Source organism: Oncorhynchus kisutch, unplaced genomic scaffold, assembly GCF_002021735.2.
Source record: "Oncorhynchus kisutch isolate 150728-3 unplaced genomic scaffold, Okis_V2 Okis02a-Okis13b_hom, whole genome shotgun sequence".
Lineage (NCBI taxonomy): Eukaryota > Metazoa > Chordata > Actinopteri > Salmoniformes > Salmonidae > Oncorhynchus > Oncorhynchus kisutch.
In genome coordinates this window covers 14,271,219-14,288,207 of record NW_022261979.1, presented here as the reverse complement: position 1 = coordinate 14,288,207, position 16,989 = coordinate 14,271,219, and the positions used below count along the sequence as shown (strand labels likewise).

Sequence of the window (16,989 nt, the reverse complement as noted above, 5' to 3'; positions counted from 1 at the left end):
AGAGACGACCCATGAAGTGTGACCGGAAACCCTCTAACTAGAGACGACCCATGAAGTGTGACCGGAAACCCTCTAACTAGAGACGACCCATGAAGTGTGACCGGAAACCCTTTAACTAGAGACGACCCATTAAGTGTGATTGGAAACCCTCTAACTAGAGACGACCCATGAAGTGTGACCAGAAACCCTTTAACTAGACGACCCATGAAGTGTGGGACGACCCATTAAGTGTGACCGGAAACCCTTTAACTAGAGACGACCCATGAAGTGTGACTGGAAACCCTTTAATGTGATGACAGCTCTTCCTCTCCATCACGTGGAAGGTCACGTTGTCCAACAGTGGAACACAGTAAATACTGAACAGCTGTCCTCTCACACAGATCCAGGCTCAGAGGTAGAAATCACCATGGAAATCCTGATCGGGATAGCACAGTAATCTGATGCAGTGATTGGAAGTTAGTTTTGGCCCTTGTAGTCCTCAGAACAATCTGATGCAGTGATTGGAGGTTAGTTTTGGCCCTTGTAGTCCTCAGAACAATCTGGATGCAGTGATTGGAGGTTAGTTTGGTCCTTGTGGTCCTCAGAACAATCTGATGCAGTGATTGGAGGTTAGTTTTGGTCCTTGTAGTCCTCAGAACAATCTGATGCAGTGATTGGAGGTTAGTTTTGGTCCTTGTAGTCCTCAGAACAATCTGATGCAGTGATTGGAGGTTAGTTTTGGTCCTTGTAGTCCTCAGAACAATCTGATGCAGTGATTGGAGGTTAGTTTTGGTCCTTGTAGTCCTCAGAACAATCTGATGCAGTGATTGGAGGTTAGTTTTGGTCCTTGTAGTCCTCAGAACAATCTGATGCAGTGATTGGAGGTTCGTTTTGGTCCTTGTAGTCCTCAGAACAATCTGATGCAGTGATTGGAGGTTAGTTTTGGTCCTTGTAGTCCTCAGAACAATCTGATGCAGTGATTGGAGGTTCGTTTTGGTCCTTGTAGTCCTCAGAACAATCTGATGCAGTGATTGGAGGTTAGTTTCTCCAGTGTATTGCTCTTCACCAGTTACAGTCAAATGTTACCAAATCATCAACAATCCTATCAGACTTCTAAAGACTGGTTTTCACATGGGTTAAAACTGCCCAAAATGTCAATATTTCAAATGGTTCCTAAATTAAGTCAATACAAGAGAAACACAATTGAAGGAATATAAAACAAGGGAATTTTGGCTTTTACCAAATTACATACAAACAGTTTTAGTACATTTCAAACTGCTCTTCCAGCTATTACTGGAGCCTTTACATGGTGTGTGCTTTAACACTATAACGCTGAACTAGAACACTACGCTGAACTAGAACACTACGCTGAACTAGAACAACAATACGCTGAACTAGAACACCGCTGAACTAGAACACTACGCTGAACTAGAACACTACGCTGAACTAGAACACTACGCTGAACTAGAACACTACGCTGAACTAGAACAACAATACGCTGAACTAGAACACTACGCTGAACTAGAACAACAATACGCTGAACTAGAACACTACGCTGAACTAGAACAACAATACGCTGAACTAGAACAACAATACGCTGAACTAGAACAACAATATGCTGAACTAGAACAACAATACGCTGAACTAGAACAACAATACGCTGAACTAGAACAACAATACGCTGAACTAGAACAACAATACGCTGAACTAGAACAAAAATACGCTGAACTAGAACAACAATACGCTGAACTAGAACAACAATACGCTGAACTAGAACAACAATACGCTGAACTAGAACAACAATACGCTGAACTAGAACAACAATACGCTGAAATATAACACTGAAAAATGAACTGCTGGGGAGAGTTTATTAACAAAACATCTTCAAGTATTAATATTTCATCAAAAACACATTATTTACATGTCAAAAGGTTTTAATAAAAATATCTTACAGTTACAATAGTCTTTCTGAGGATAATAGATCTTTTCTTCCACCTGGAGCATCTGTTTCTACATAGACAATCTGAATTGTCTCTAGTCATTTGTTCTCCTTCACAATATTAAACATTTCAGGGAAAAACCTTGTTCGACACAAATCATCTATTTTAAACAATAGATGGCAAAGCATGTACAATTATATTCCTGTTTAGTAAAGTTCCACACTGTAGGTTTAGTTATTTTTATTTTATAAACCGGTATTTGTCACATTTTATAAACTGGTATTTGTCGTTCAACAAGCTCTAGTTTCTAGCAAGACCTCACAACAACAAGGGATTCTTCATTCACCCTTTCAGGTTGTAATTGTATTTGACATATACAGTTAAGTAATGGGTCAGTTGAACGTAGCAGGCTTTAGTTTCTAATAAACGTGTTATAAATGTTTTTATTTGCCAGTCGTAGGTTCTCCAGCGGGGGGGGGGGGGGGGTCCCCTGTGTGATAAAGCTTCGTGTGGCTGGCTGAGATTCCCTGGCTGGAGGCTGAGGCTGTGCTGGCTGTGGACTGGAGCAGCTCTGCTCTCAGCTCTGCTCTGCACACCTGTGGACAGAATGAATAGATGGGGTGTGTGAACAGTCTGCTCCAGACTGACTGGCGCCGTCAACACAACACAGGGCTTCATCAACAAGCCAAAACAAACGGACCGGCTCAGACAACTGACTTCCAGTATACCACAAACACAGCTGCCTGTCAGCCTGCCTGCCTGTCTGTCTGCCTGCCTGTCTGGCTGTCTGTCTTGTCTGCCTACGTACCTCTCTGTCTGTCTGTCTGCCTGCCTGTCTGCCTGCCTGTCTGGCTGTCTGTCTGTCTGCCTGTCTGGCTGTCTGTCTGTCTGCCTGCCTACGTACCTCCCTCCCTCCCTCCCTCCCTGTCTGTCTGTCTGTCTGTCTGTCTGTCTGCCTGTCAACCTGCCTGTCAACCTGCCTGGGTCTCAGAGCCTTCCAGCTAACCTAACCAGGCCTGTCTGGGTCTCAGAGCCTTCCAGCTAACCTAACCAGGCCTGTCTGGGTCTCAGAGCCTTCCAGCTAACCTAACCAGGCTCTGCTCCTCATTTACAGGCAGATGACCTTTAACCCTCTGCTTGGAACGTTGCTACACAAAGAGGACAGTTATTGTGCAACACACAGCTGGCTCCTGGGTGTTGTCAATAATCAGGTTACTCAATGACACGCTGTCTACTGCTACTGCAAGTCACAGTTTAATAGCTGAACAACAGCAACAACACTATTACCACTCATAATAATAATACTACTACTACTCATAATAATAATAACAACAATAATACTACTACTACTACTACTACTACTACTACTCATAATAATAACAACAACAATAATACTACTACTACTACTACTACTGCTACTACTCATAATAATAATAACAACAATAATACTACTACTACTACTACTACTACTCATAATACTACTACTGCTACTACTCATAATAATAATAACAACAATAATACTACTACTACTACTACTACTACTCATAATACTACTACTACTACTACTACTACTACTACTACTACTCATAATAATAATAATAACAACAATACTACTACTACTACTACTACTACTACTACTACTCATAATACTACTACTACTACTACTACTACTACTACTACTACTCATAATAATAACAATAACAACAATAATAATACTACTACTACTACTACTACCACTCATAATAATAATACTGCTACTACTCATAATAATAACAATAACAACAATAATAATACTACTACTACTACTACTACTACTCATAATAATAACAATAACAACAATAATAATACTACTACTACTACTACTACTACTCATAATAATAATAACAACAACAATAATAATACTACTACTACTACTACTACCACTCATAATAATAATACTGCTACTACTCATAATAATAACAATAACAACAATAATAATACTACTACTACTACTACTACTACTCATAATAATAACAATAACAACAATAATAATACTACTACTACTACTACTACTACTCATAATAATAATAACAACAACAATAATAATACTACTACTACTACTACTACTACTACTACTACTCATAATAATAATAATAACAACAATAATACTACTACTACTACTACTACTACTACTACTACTACTCATAATAATAATAATAACAACAATAATACTACTACTACTACTACTACTACTACTACTACTACTCATAATAATAATAATAACAACAATAATACTACTACTACTACTACTACTACTACTACTCATAATAATAATAATACTACTACTACAACTACTACTACTACTCATAATAATAATAATAACAACAATAATACTACTACTACTACTACTACTCATAATACTAATACTACTACTACTACTACTCATAATAATAATACTGCTACTACTCATAATAATAATAATAACAACAATAATACTACTACTACTACTACTACTACTACTACTCATAATAATAATAACAACAATAATACTACTACTACTACTACTACTACTCATAATACTACTACTACTACTACTCATAATAATAATAACAACAATAATACTACTACTACTACTACTACTACTCATAATACTAATACTACTACTACTACTACTACTCACAATAATACTACTACTACTACTACTCATAATAATAATAATAACAACAATAATACTACTACTACTACTACTACTACTACTACTACTCATAATAATAATAACAACAACAATAATACTACTACTACTACTACTCATAATAATAATAACAACAACAACAATAATACTACTACTACTACTACTCATAATAATAATACTGCTACTACTCATAATAATAATAACAACAACAATAATACTACTACTACTACTACTACTACTACTCATAATAATAATAACAACAACAATAATACTACTACTACTACTACTACTACTACTACTACTACTACTACTACTACTACTACTCATAATAATAATAATAACAACAATAATACTACTACTACTACTACTACTCATAATAATAATAACAACAACAATAATACTACTACTACTACTACTCATAATAATAATAACAACAACAATAATACTACTACTACTACTACTACTACTCATAATACTAATACTACTACTACTACTCATAATAATAATAATAATAACAACAATACTACTACTACTACTACTACTACTACTACTCATAATAATAATACTGCTACTACTCATAATAATAATAATAACAACAATACTACTACTACTACTACTACTACTACTACTCATAATAATAATACTGCTACTACTCATAATAATAATAACAACAACAATACTACTACTACTACTACTAATACTACTCATAATAATAATAACAACAACAATAATACTACTACTACTACTACTACTACTACTCATAATAATAATAATAATAATACTACTACTACTCATAATAATAATAATAATACTACCACTCATAATAATATTAATAATAATACTACTACTACTCATAATAATAATAATACTACTACTACTCATAATAATAATAATAATAATAATAACAACAATAATACTACTACTACTACTACTACTCATAATAATACTACTACTACTACTCATAATAATACTACTACTACTACAACTACTCATAATAATAATAATACTACTACTACTACTACTCATAATAATAATAATAATACTACTACTCATAATAATAATAACAACAATAATACTACTACTACTACTACTACTCATAATAATACTACTACTACTACTACTACTACTACTACTCATAATAATACTACTACTACTACTACTACTCATAATAATAATAACAACAATAATACTACTACTACTACTACTACTACTACTACTCATAATAATAATAATACTACTACTACTACTACTACTACTACTCATAATAATAATACTACTACTACTCATAATAATAATACTACTACTCATAATAATAATACTACTACTACTACTCATAATAATACTACTACTACTACTACTACTACTCATAATAATACTACTACTACTACTACTCATAATAATAATACTACTCATAATAATACTACTACTACTACTACTACTCATAATAATAATAATAACAACAATACTACTACTACCACTACTACTACTCATAATAATACTACTACTACTACTACTACTACTCATAATAATAATACTACCACTACTACTACTCATAATAATACTACTACTACTACTACTCATAATAATAATAATAATAACAACAACAACAACAACAACAACAATACTACTACTACTACTACTACTACTACTCATAATAATAATACTACCACTACTCATAATAATACTACTACTACTACTACTACTACTCATAATACTACTACTACTACTCATAATAATAATAACAACAATAACAACAATAATAATAATAATAATAATAAATAATAATATTAATACTACTACTACTACTACTACTACTCATAATACTACTACTACTACTACTACTACTACTACTACTACTACTACTAATACTACTCATAATAATAATAACAACAATAACAACAATAATAATAATAATAATAAATAATAATATTAATACTACTACTACTACTACTACTACTCATAATACTACTACTACTACTACTACTCATAATACTACTACTACTACTCATAATAATAATAATAATAATAACAACAATAATAATAATAATAATAATAATACTGCTACTAATCAGGTGGTTAGAGCGTTGGACTAGTTGACTGTAAGGTTGCAAGATTGGATCCCCGAGCTGACAAGGTGAAAATCTGTCGTTTCTGCCCCTGAACAGGCAGTTAACCCACTGTTCCTAGGCCGTCATAAAAAAAAGAATGTGTTCTTAACTTACTTGCCTAGTTAAATAAATATATATTTTTTAAAATTAATATATAAAAAATGTGGCAAAATCGGCACCCAAAAATACCGATTGTTATGAATACTTGAAATCGTCCCTAATTAATCGGCCATTCCGATTAATCGGTCGACCTCTACTCATAACAATAATAATAATTCTGCTACTTCTACTCAGAATAATAATGATACTGATAGTACTATTCATAACAATAATAATAATAACACTGATAGTACTATTCATAATAACAATAATATTAATGATACTGATAGTACTATTCATAATAACAACAATAATAACACTGATAGTACTATTCATAATAACAATAATAATATTAATGATACTGATAGTACTATTCATAATAACAATAATAATAATACTGATAGTACTATTCATAACAATAATAATAATAACACTGATAGTACTATTCATAATAACAATAATAATACTGATAGTACTATTCATAATAACAATAATAATACTGATAGTACTATTCATAATAATAATAATAATAATAATAATAATATTACTAGTACTACTCATAATAACAATAATAATATTAATAATAATAATAATATTACTAGTACTACTCAATAACAACAATACTCCTACTATTACTCATAATACTAATTACAATAATTATAATACTGCTACTATTACTCATAATAACAATAATAATAATACTACTGGTACTACTTAATAATAATAATAAAAATACTAATACATCTACTACTACCCATAATAATAATAATAATACTACCCATAATAATAATACTACTAGTACTACCCATAATAATAATACTACTAGTACTACCCATAATAATAATAATAATACTAGTACTACCCATAATAATAATACTACTAGTACTACCCATAATAATAATAATAATACTAGTACTACTTAATAATAATACTACTAGTACTACCCATAATAATAATAATAATACTACCCATAATAATAATACTACTAGTACTACCCATAATAATAATAATAATACTACCCATAATAATAATACTACTAGTACTACCCATAATAATAATACTACTAGTACTACCCATAATAATAATAATAATACTACCCATAATAATAATACTACTGGTACTACCCATAATAATAATACTACTAGTACTACCCATAATAATACTACTACTAGTACTACCCATAATAATAATACTACTAGTACTACCCATAATAATAATACTACTAGTACTACCCATAATAATAATACTACTAGTACTACCCATAATAATACTACTACTAGTACTACCCATAATAATAATACTGTTGGTACTACCCATAATAATAATACTGTTGGTACTACCCATAATAATACTAGTACTACCCATAATAAGAATACTACTAGTACTACCCATAATACGAATACTACTAGTACTACCCATAATACGAATACTACTAGTACTACCCATAATAATACTACTACTAGTACTACCCATAACAATACTACTACTAGTACTACCCATAATAATACTACTACTAGTACTACCCATAATAATAATACTGCGAGTACTACCCATAATAATATTACTACTAGTACTACCCATAATAATAATACTACTAGTACTACCATAATACTAATGCTGCTAATACTACTACCCATAATAATAATACTACTAGTACTACCCATAATAATACTACTAGTACTACCCATAATAATATTACTACTAGTGCTACTCATAATAATAACACTACTAGTACTACTCATAATAATAATACTACTAGTACTACCCATAATAATAATAATACTACTAGTACTACCCATAATAATAATACTACTAGTACTACCCATAATAATAATACTGTTGGTACTACCCATAATAATAACTGTTGGTACTACCCATAATAATACTAGTACTACCCATAATAAGAATACTACTAGTACTACCCATAATAATACTACTACTAGTACTACCCATAATAATAATACTGTGAGTACGACCCATAATAATATTACTACTAGTACTACCCATAATAATACTACTACTACCCATAATAATAATACTACTAGTACTACCCATAATAATAATAATACTCGTACTACCCATAATACTAATGCTGCTAATACTACTCACAATAATAATAATATTGCTAGTACTACTCATAATAATAATACTGCTAGTACTACCCATAATAATACTACTGGTACTACTCACAATAATACTAATACTGCTAGTACTACCCATAATAATACTACTACTAGTACTACCCATCATACTAATACTACTAGTACTACCCATAATAATACTACTACTAGTACTACCCATAATAATACTACTACTAGTACTACCCATAATAATAATACTACTACTAGTACTACCCATAATAATAATGCTGCTAATACTACTCACAATAATAATAATATTGCTAGTACTACCCATAATAATACTACTACTAGTACTACCCATCATACTAATACTACTAGTACTACCCATAATAATACTACTACTAGTACTACCCATAATAATACTACTACTAGTACTACCCATAATAATAATACTACTAGTACTACTCATAATAATACTACTACTAGTACTACCCATCATACTAATACTACTAGTACTACCCATAATAATACTACTACTAGTACTATCCATAATAATAATAATAATAATAATAAGGTATATTTCATTGAAGAGAACATACAGATTTTGAAGCAGATTTAAGACAGAATAATAGGATCCTACTCACCATTGGCCATTTCTCAGCGACACAAAACTGAGTCATCCTTTTTGCCTGTTGACATCCTCTGAAATAAGGGAAAAGAGAATGAATAATACCTGACAGTTTATGAGTCAGGTAAGGTGACACAAACCACGAGCTATACAGAGAACCAGTGTTGACTACATGACATGACCCTTCACCACAACACAATGTATCATCTGATCTGAGAGCATCACAGCAGGACCACAACTTCTCATCTGATCTGAGAGCATCACAGCAGGACCACAACACAACGTATCATCTGATCTGAGAGCATCGCAGCAGGACCACAACTTATCTTCTGATCTGACAGCATCACAGCAGGACCACAACACAACTTATCATCTGATCTGAGAGCATCACAGCAGGACCACAACACAACTTATCATCTGATCTGAGAGCATCACAGCAGGACCACAACACAACGTATCATCTGATCTGAGAGCATCACAGCAGGACCACAACACAACGTATCATCTGATCTGAGAGCATCACAGCAGGACCACAGACTCCTTCACCTCATGCACAGGGGTCCTGTCTTTCACATGCACCAACCACTGCCACTAGAAATGACGTATTATGCCTTTCAATAACATGTGTCTCTGTCAATATGATGTTTCAATAACATGTGTCTCTGTCAATACGATGTTTCAATAACATGTGTCTCTGTCAATACGATGTTTCAATAACATGTGTCTCTGTCTTGTCAATACGATGTTTCAATAACATGTGTCTCTGTCAATACGATGTTTCAATAACATGTCTCTGCCTTGTCAATACGATGTTTCAATAACATGTGTCTCTGTCAATACGATGTTTCAATAACATGTGTCTCTGTCAATACGATGTTTCAATAACGTGTCTCTGCCTTGTCAATACGATGTTTCAATAACATGTGTCTCTGTCAATACGATGTTTCAATAACATGTGTCTCTGTCAATACGATGTTTCAATAACATGTGTCTCTGTCAATACGATGTTTCAATAACATGTGTCTCTGCCTTGTCAATACGATGTTTCAATAACATGTGTCTCTGTCAATACGATGTTTCAATAACATGTGTCTCTGTCTTGTCAATACGATGTTTCAATAACATGTGTCTCTGTCTTGTCAATACGATGTTTCAATAACATGTGTCTCTGTCTATACGATGTTTCAATAACATGTGTCTGTCAATACGATGTTTCAATAACATGTGTCTCTGTCAATACGATGTTTCAATAACATGTGTCTCTGTCAATACAATGTTTCAATAACATGTGTCTCTGTCAATAGATGTTTCAATAACATGTGTCTCTGCCTTGTTAATACGATGTTTCAATAACATGTCTCTGTCAATACGATGTTTCAATAACATGTGTCTCTGTCAATACGATGTTTCAATAACATGTGTCTGTCAATATGATGTTTCAATAACATGTGTCTCTGTCAATACGATGTTTCAATAACATGTGTCTCTGTCAATACGATGTTTCAATAACATGTGTCTCTGTCAATATGATATTTCAATGACATGTGTCTCTGTCAATACGATGTTTCAATAACATGTGTCTCTGTCTTGTCAATACGATGTTTCAATAACATGTGTCTCTGTCAATACGATGTTTCAATAACATGTCTCTGCCTTGTCAATACGATGTTTCAATAACATGTGTCTCTGTCAATACGATGTTTCAATAACATGTGTCTCTGTCAATACGATGTTTCAATAACATGTGTCTCTGTCAATAGATGTTTCAATAACATGTGTCTCTGCCTTGTTAATACGATGTTTCAATAACATGTGTCTCTGTCAATACGATGTTTCAATAACATGCGTCTCTGTCAAATAGATGTTTCAATAACATGTGTCTCTGTCAATATGATGTTTCAATAACATGTGTCTCTGTCAATAGATGTTTCAATAACATGTGTCTCTGCCAATATGGTGTTTTCCACAAGAACATAAACAAGACCATTTGTTATTCTACAATACCAGGAGTCTCCTGACTTGAAAAGGACAACGCCACTGATACACACCACCCATTCCATATATAGTTTTCTAGACCATCCCACTGGGCACACACTGGTTGAATCAACGTTGTTTCCACGTCATTTCATTGTTGAACCAACGTGGATGAGACGTTGAATTTACGTCTTGTGCCATTGCTTCTTACCTGGTGGTCTGTGTTGAGAACCGTTAGTGGTGTCCGGTTAGAGGCTGGGGATGGCGGGCACGTCCCCGTCATGGTCCCCGTCTGTTGTTTCAGGAGAGAAGGGTGCGTCTCCAGCGCGAGCTGCAGGTCCAAGATGTAATCTATGACGTGCTGAAGGATCTCCACTTTGCTGACTTTCTTATCCTGCGGTATGGTGGGTACGAGGCGCTTGAGGCGACTGTAACACTGGTTCATATCGTCCTGCAGACACAGCTGCTCTTCTTCCTGCAACCTAGACCGGGCAATGTTCAGGCTGTGATCCGAGAGGTAGTGTAAAGAAAGCTCGTTGCCGCTACTGCTTGAGGTATCCTTCTGGGGGCGGACGGGAGTAGTAGCCTTCATTTCGGTAATAACGCACCCGTACCGCGGGGTAGAGAGAAAACAATCACTGGTGCCAAATACCGGAGATTGATGAAGATGGCTATGACCGACGTAAAAACCAAACTACCAAAAGAAAACGGTCGACAGAAATGTTTCAAAAGTAGTAGATTTTATTCTGTCAACATCCCGTGGACCAGTCGGTTGTACTTCACCAAGCACCGCGTGAAGAATGAATAGATTCCGTTCACTTATATGGGAAGGGGAGGCGCCGGCGCGCTGCTGGTTGACAGTACCGGAGAGAAACTGGTCAATCACGAGCCGCCCGGTGCCCATGATGGAACAACACCACCCTATAGAAATGCGTGCCTGCCTCTGCGCTGCGGAGGGTGACGCCTGTCGAAGGTTTGTGTGTGTGTGTTTGTGTGTGTGTGTGTGGTCGATATATAAAATCTAATCAGTAAGGAGGCCGGAGCATTTGAAATATAAAATGCAATAATTCTGTGTAAACTGATTATCAGCGTTCATTTAAAATATATATTTCTATTTTATATATCTTGTACATGAAATAAACGTTTTTATGTCATACACAAGATACAACAAACAGAGAGCAAAAGGTGAAATGCTTCTAGCCAGCTACCTCTCAACAGTGCAGTGAAATGCTTCTAGCCAGCTACCTCTCAACGGGGCAGTGAAATGCTTCTAGCCAGCTACCTCTCAACGGGGCAGTGAAATGCTTCTAGCCAGCTACCTCTCAACGGGGCAGTGAAATGCTTCTAGCCAGCTACCTCTCAACAGTGCAGTGAAATGCTTCTAGAGCCAGCTACCTCTCAACAGTGCAGTGAAATGCTTCTAGCCAGCTACCTCTCAACAGTGCAGTGAAATGCTTCTAGCCAGCTACCTCTCAACGGGGCAGTGAAATGCTTCTAGCCAGCTACCTCTCAACGGGGCAGTGAAATGCTTCTAGAGCCAGCTACCTCTCAACGGGGCAGTGAAATGCTTCTAGCCAGCTACCTCTCAACGGGGCAGTGAAATGCTTCTAGCCAGCTACCTCTCAACGGGGCAGTGAAATGCTTCTAGAGCCAGCTACCTCTCAACGGGGCAGTGAAATGCTTCTAGCCAGCTACCTCTCAACGGGGCAGTGAAATGCTTCTAGCCAGCTACCTCTCAAAGGGGCAGTGAAATGCTTCTAGCCAGCTACCTCTCAACGGGGCAGTGAAATGCTTCTAGCCAGCTACCTCTCAACAGGGCAGTGAAATGCTTCTAGCCAGCTACCTCTCAACAGTGCAGTGAAATGCTTCTAGCCAGCTACCTCTCAACAGGGCAGTGAAATGCTTCTAGCCAGCTACCTCTCAGCAGGGCAGTGAAATGCTTCTAGCCAGCTACCTCTCAACGGGGCAGTGAAATGCTTCTAGCCAGCTACCTCTCAACAGGGCAGTGAAATGCTTCTAGCCAGCTACCTCTCAACAGTGCAGTGAAATGCTTCTAGCCAGCTACCTCTCAACAGGGCAGTGAAATGCTTCTAGCCAGCTACCTCTCAACAGGGCAGTGAAATGCTTCTAGCCAGCTACCTCTCAACAGGGCAGTGAAATGCTTCTAGCCAGCTACTTCTCAACAGTGCAGTGAAATGCTTCTAGCCAGCTACCTCTCACCAGGGCAGTGAAATGCTTCTAGCCAGCTACCTCTCAACAGTGCAGTGAAATGCTTCTAGCCAGCTACCTCTCAACAGGGCAGTGAAATGCTTCTAGCCAGCTACCTCTCACCAGGGCAGTGAAATGCTTCTAGCCAGCTACCTCTCACCAGGGCAGTGAAATGCTTCTAGCCAGCTACCTCTCAACCTTTTATTTTTTTAAATTTAACTAGTCAAGTCAGTTAAGAACAAATTCTTATTTTCAATGACAGCCTAGGAACAGTGGGTTAACTGCCTGTTCAGGGGCAGAACAACAGATTTGTACCTTGTCAGCTCGGGGGTTTGAACTTGCAACCTTCCAGTTACTAGTCCAACGCTCTAACCACTAGGCTACGCTGCCGCCCCAACAGTGAAACAGTGAAATATAAAAGAAGAACAAAGTAAATATAATATCAAACACAATTAGGTGATTGTTATAATGTTATTAAAAGGATAGCCTAAATTAATATCATAGAATAGTCTATAGCACTCAGCTTCTATTCATAGATGAGCATGAACTACAGACTTCTGGCCTGCATGCCTTCAAAACCGACCACTAGGGGCCAGAAGTGGAACCAACCAAGTCATTATTATTGGAGAACCAAGTCATTATTATTGGAGAACCAACCAAGTCATTATTATTGGAGAACCAACCAAGTCATTATTATTGGAGGAACCACGTAAGTATTATTGGAGAACCAAGTCATTATTATTGGAGAACCAACCAAGTCATTATTATTGGAGAACCAACCAAGTCATTATTATTGGAGGACCAACCAAGTCATTATTATTGGAGAACCAAGTCATTATTATTGGAGAACCAAGTCATTATTATTGGAGAACCAAGTCATTATTATTAGAGGACCAACCAAGTCACAAAGTCCAAGTCTCAAGTCGAGACCCAGGTAGAACAGGTCGAGACCCAGGTAGAACAGGTCGAGACCCAGGTAGAACAGGTCGAGACCCAGGTAGACCAGGTCGAGACCCAGGTAGAACAGGTCGAGACCCAGGTAGAACAGGTCGAGACCCAGGTAGAACAGGTCGAGACCCAGGTAGAACAGGTCGAGACCCAGGTAGAACAGGTCGAGACCCAGGTAGAACAGGTCGAGACCCAGGTAGAAACAGGTCGAGACCCAAGTAGAACAGGTCGAGACCCAGGTAGAACAGGTCGAGACCCAGGTAGAACAGGTCGAGACCCAGGTAGAACAGGTCGAGACCCAGGTAGAACAGGTCGAGACCCAGGTAGAACAGGTCGAGACCCAGGTAGAACAGGTCGAGACCCAAGTAGAACAGGTCGAGACCCAGGTAGAACAGGTCGAGACCCCGGTAGAACAGGTCGAGACCCAGGTAGAACAGGTCGAGACCCAGGTAGAACAGGTCGAGACCCAGGTAGAACAGGTCGAGACCCAAGTAGAACAGGTCGAGACCCAGGTAGAACAGGTCGAGACCCAGGTAGAACAGGTCGAGACCCAGGTAGAACAGGTCGAGACCCAGGTAGAACAGGTCGAGACCCAAGTAGAACAGGTCGAGATCCCGGTAGAACAGGTCGAGACCCAAGTAGAACAGGTGGAGACCCAGGTAGAACAGGTCGAGTCTCGAGTCAAGTCTAAGCCGAGACCCAGGTAGAACAGGTCGAGACCCAAGTAGAACAGGTCGAGTCTCGAGTCAAGTCCAAGTTGTGCGTTCTAAGAGCAAATCAAGTGAAGTGACACGTTTTTTCAAGTCAAGTCTCAAGTCAAGTCTCAAGTCAAGTAAAACAAAAATCTTTACAGCAACGACTTGTTCAACCTCAAACCTCTGTCTATTTATTGAGGCTACCAGACAGCCCTTTTCATTATTTTGTCTACAACACATTTTGATTATGTGATAATACATTTTAACAACAAATTCCAAATGCATAAGTAAATTGTAAATGGCCAGCAACTTTGACATACCAAAAGACCAGCAGGCCTATGCTAGTAGTTGTTGTTTGATGTCTGCCCCATTGCTGGTGAGCAAAGTAGACCTTTCTATTCTTGATCACCAAACAAGTTTTGGAACTGGATATTCCTTTATGGCAATCCTCTCTCCCTACAATTGGATGTTTCTGCTGCACCCGATCCTATAGCTGTACAGCAGAGGAAGAAGCTACACAGGTGAGGGTGAATACCAGGATGGTTGCCATGGTGCCCCAGTAACTCTCATACTATGTGGGAAGATTAGTATTGGTTGTCTTGGAGACAGGAGGGTGTAGAGGACAGGAGACAGGAGGGTGTAGAGGACAGGAGACAGGAGGGTGTAGAGGACATGAGACAGGAGGGTGTAGAGGACAGGAGACAGGAGGGTGTAGAGGACAGGAGACAGGAGGGTGTAGAGAACAGGAGGGTGTAGAGGACAGGAGACAGGAGGTGTAGAGGACAGGAGGGTGTAGAGGACAGGAGACAGGAGGCGTAGAGGACATGAGACAGGAGGATGTAGAGGACAGGAAATAGGAGGGTGTAGAGGACAGGAGGGTGTAGAGGACAGGAGACAGGAGGGTGTAGAGGACAGGAGACAGGAGGGTGTAGAGGACAGGAGACAGGAGGGTGTATATAATACACAGAGAAACCATGACTTCTCTCTGGTTCCCTTTGGTCAATATAATACACAGAGAAACCATGACTTCTCTCTGGTTCCCTTTGGTCAATATAATACACAGAGAAACCATGACTTCTCTCTGGTTCCCTTTGGTCAATATAATACACAGAGAAACCATGACTTCTCTCTGGTTCCCTTTGGTCAATATAATACACAGAGAAACCATGACTCTGTTGGTCAATATAATACACAGAGAAACCATGACTTCTCTCTGGTTCCCTTTGGTCAATATAATACACAGAGAAACCATGACTTCTCTCTGGTTCCCTTTGGTCAATATAATACACAGAGAAACCATGACTCTGTTGGTCAATATAATACACAGAGAAACCATGACTTCTCCCTGGTTCCCTTTGGTCAATATAATACACAGAGAAACCATGACTTCTCCCTGGTTCCCTTTGGTCAATATAATACACAGAGAAACCATGACTTCTCTCTGGTTCCCTTTGGTCAATATAATACACAGAGAAACCATGACTTCTCTCTGGTTCCTTTAGCTGTGATTTTAGCTGATCCGTCTGTCCTCACTTCTGTAGTTCCAGTCCTGTTCTTTGATGTTACAGCCTTCTGACTGAGACTGGAGACCTGAGCATGGCAACTACAGTATATAGAAACTACCTCTGTTACTGGTGCCGCATCTTAATTTGACCCAG

The 16,989-nt window shown here is 37.2% G+C and overlaps 1 protein-coding gene across 1 annotated transcript; it reads right to left on the bottom strand.

Moving 5' to 3' along the window:
* Window positions 1-268: 268 nt before the first annotated feature.
* Window positions 269-12,288, bottom strand: LOC109885456 (DNA-binding protein inhibitor ID-4-like). Its single transcript, XM_031812226.1, has 3 exons — window positions 11,692-12,288; window positions 9,523-9,580; window positions 269-2,515 (listed from the first exon to the last, which is right to left on the bottom strand). Exons 1-2 carry the CDS (start codon window positions 12,070-12,072, stop codon window positions 9,536-9,538), a joined length of 426 nt encoding a protein of 141 aa, XP_031668086.1. The 5' UTR covers window positions 12,073-12,288; the 3' UTR covers window positions 269-2,515; window positions 9,523-9,535.
* Between the last annotated feature and the right edge of the window lie 4,701 nt (window positions 12,289-16,989).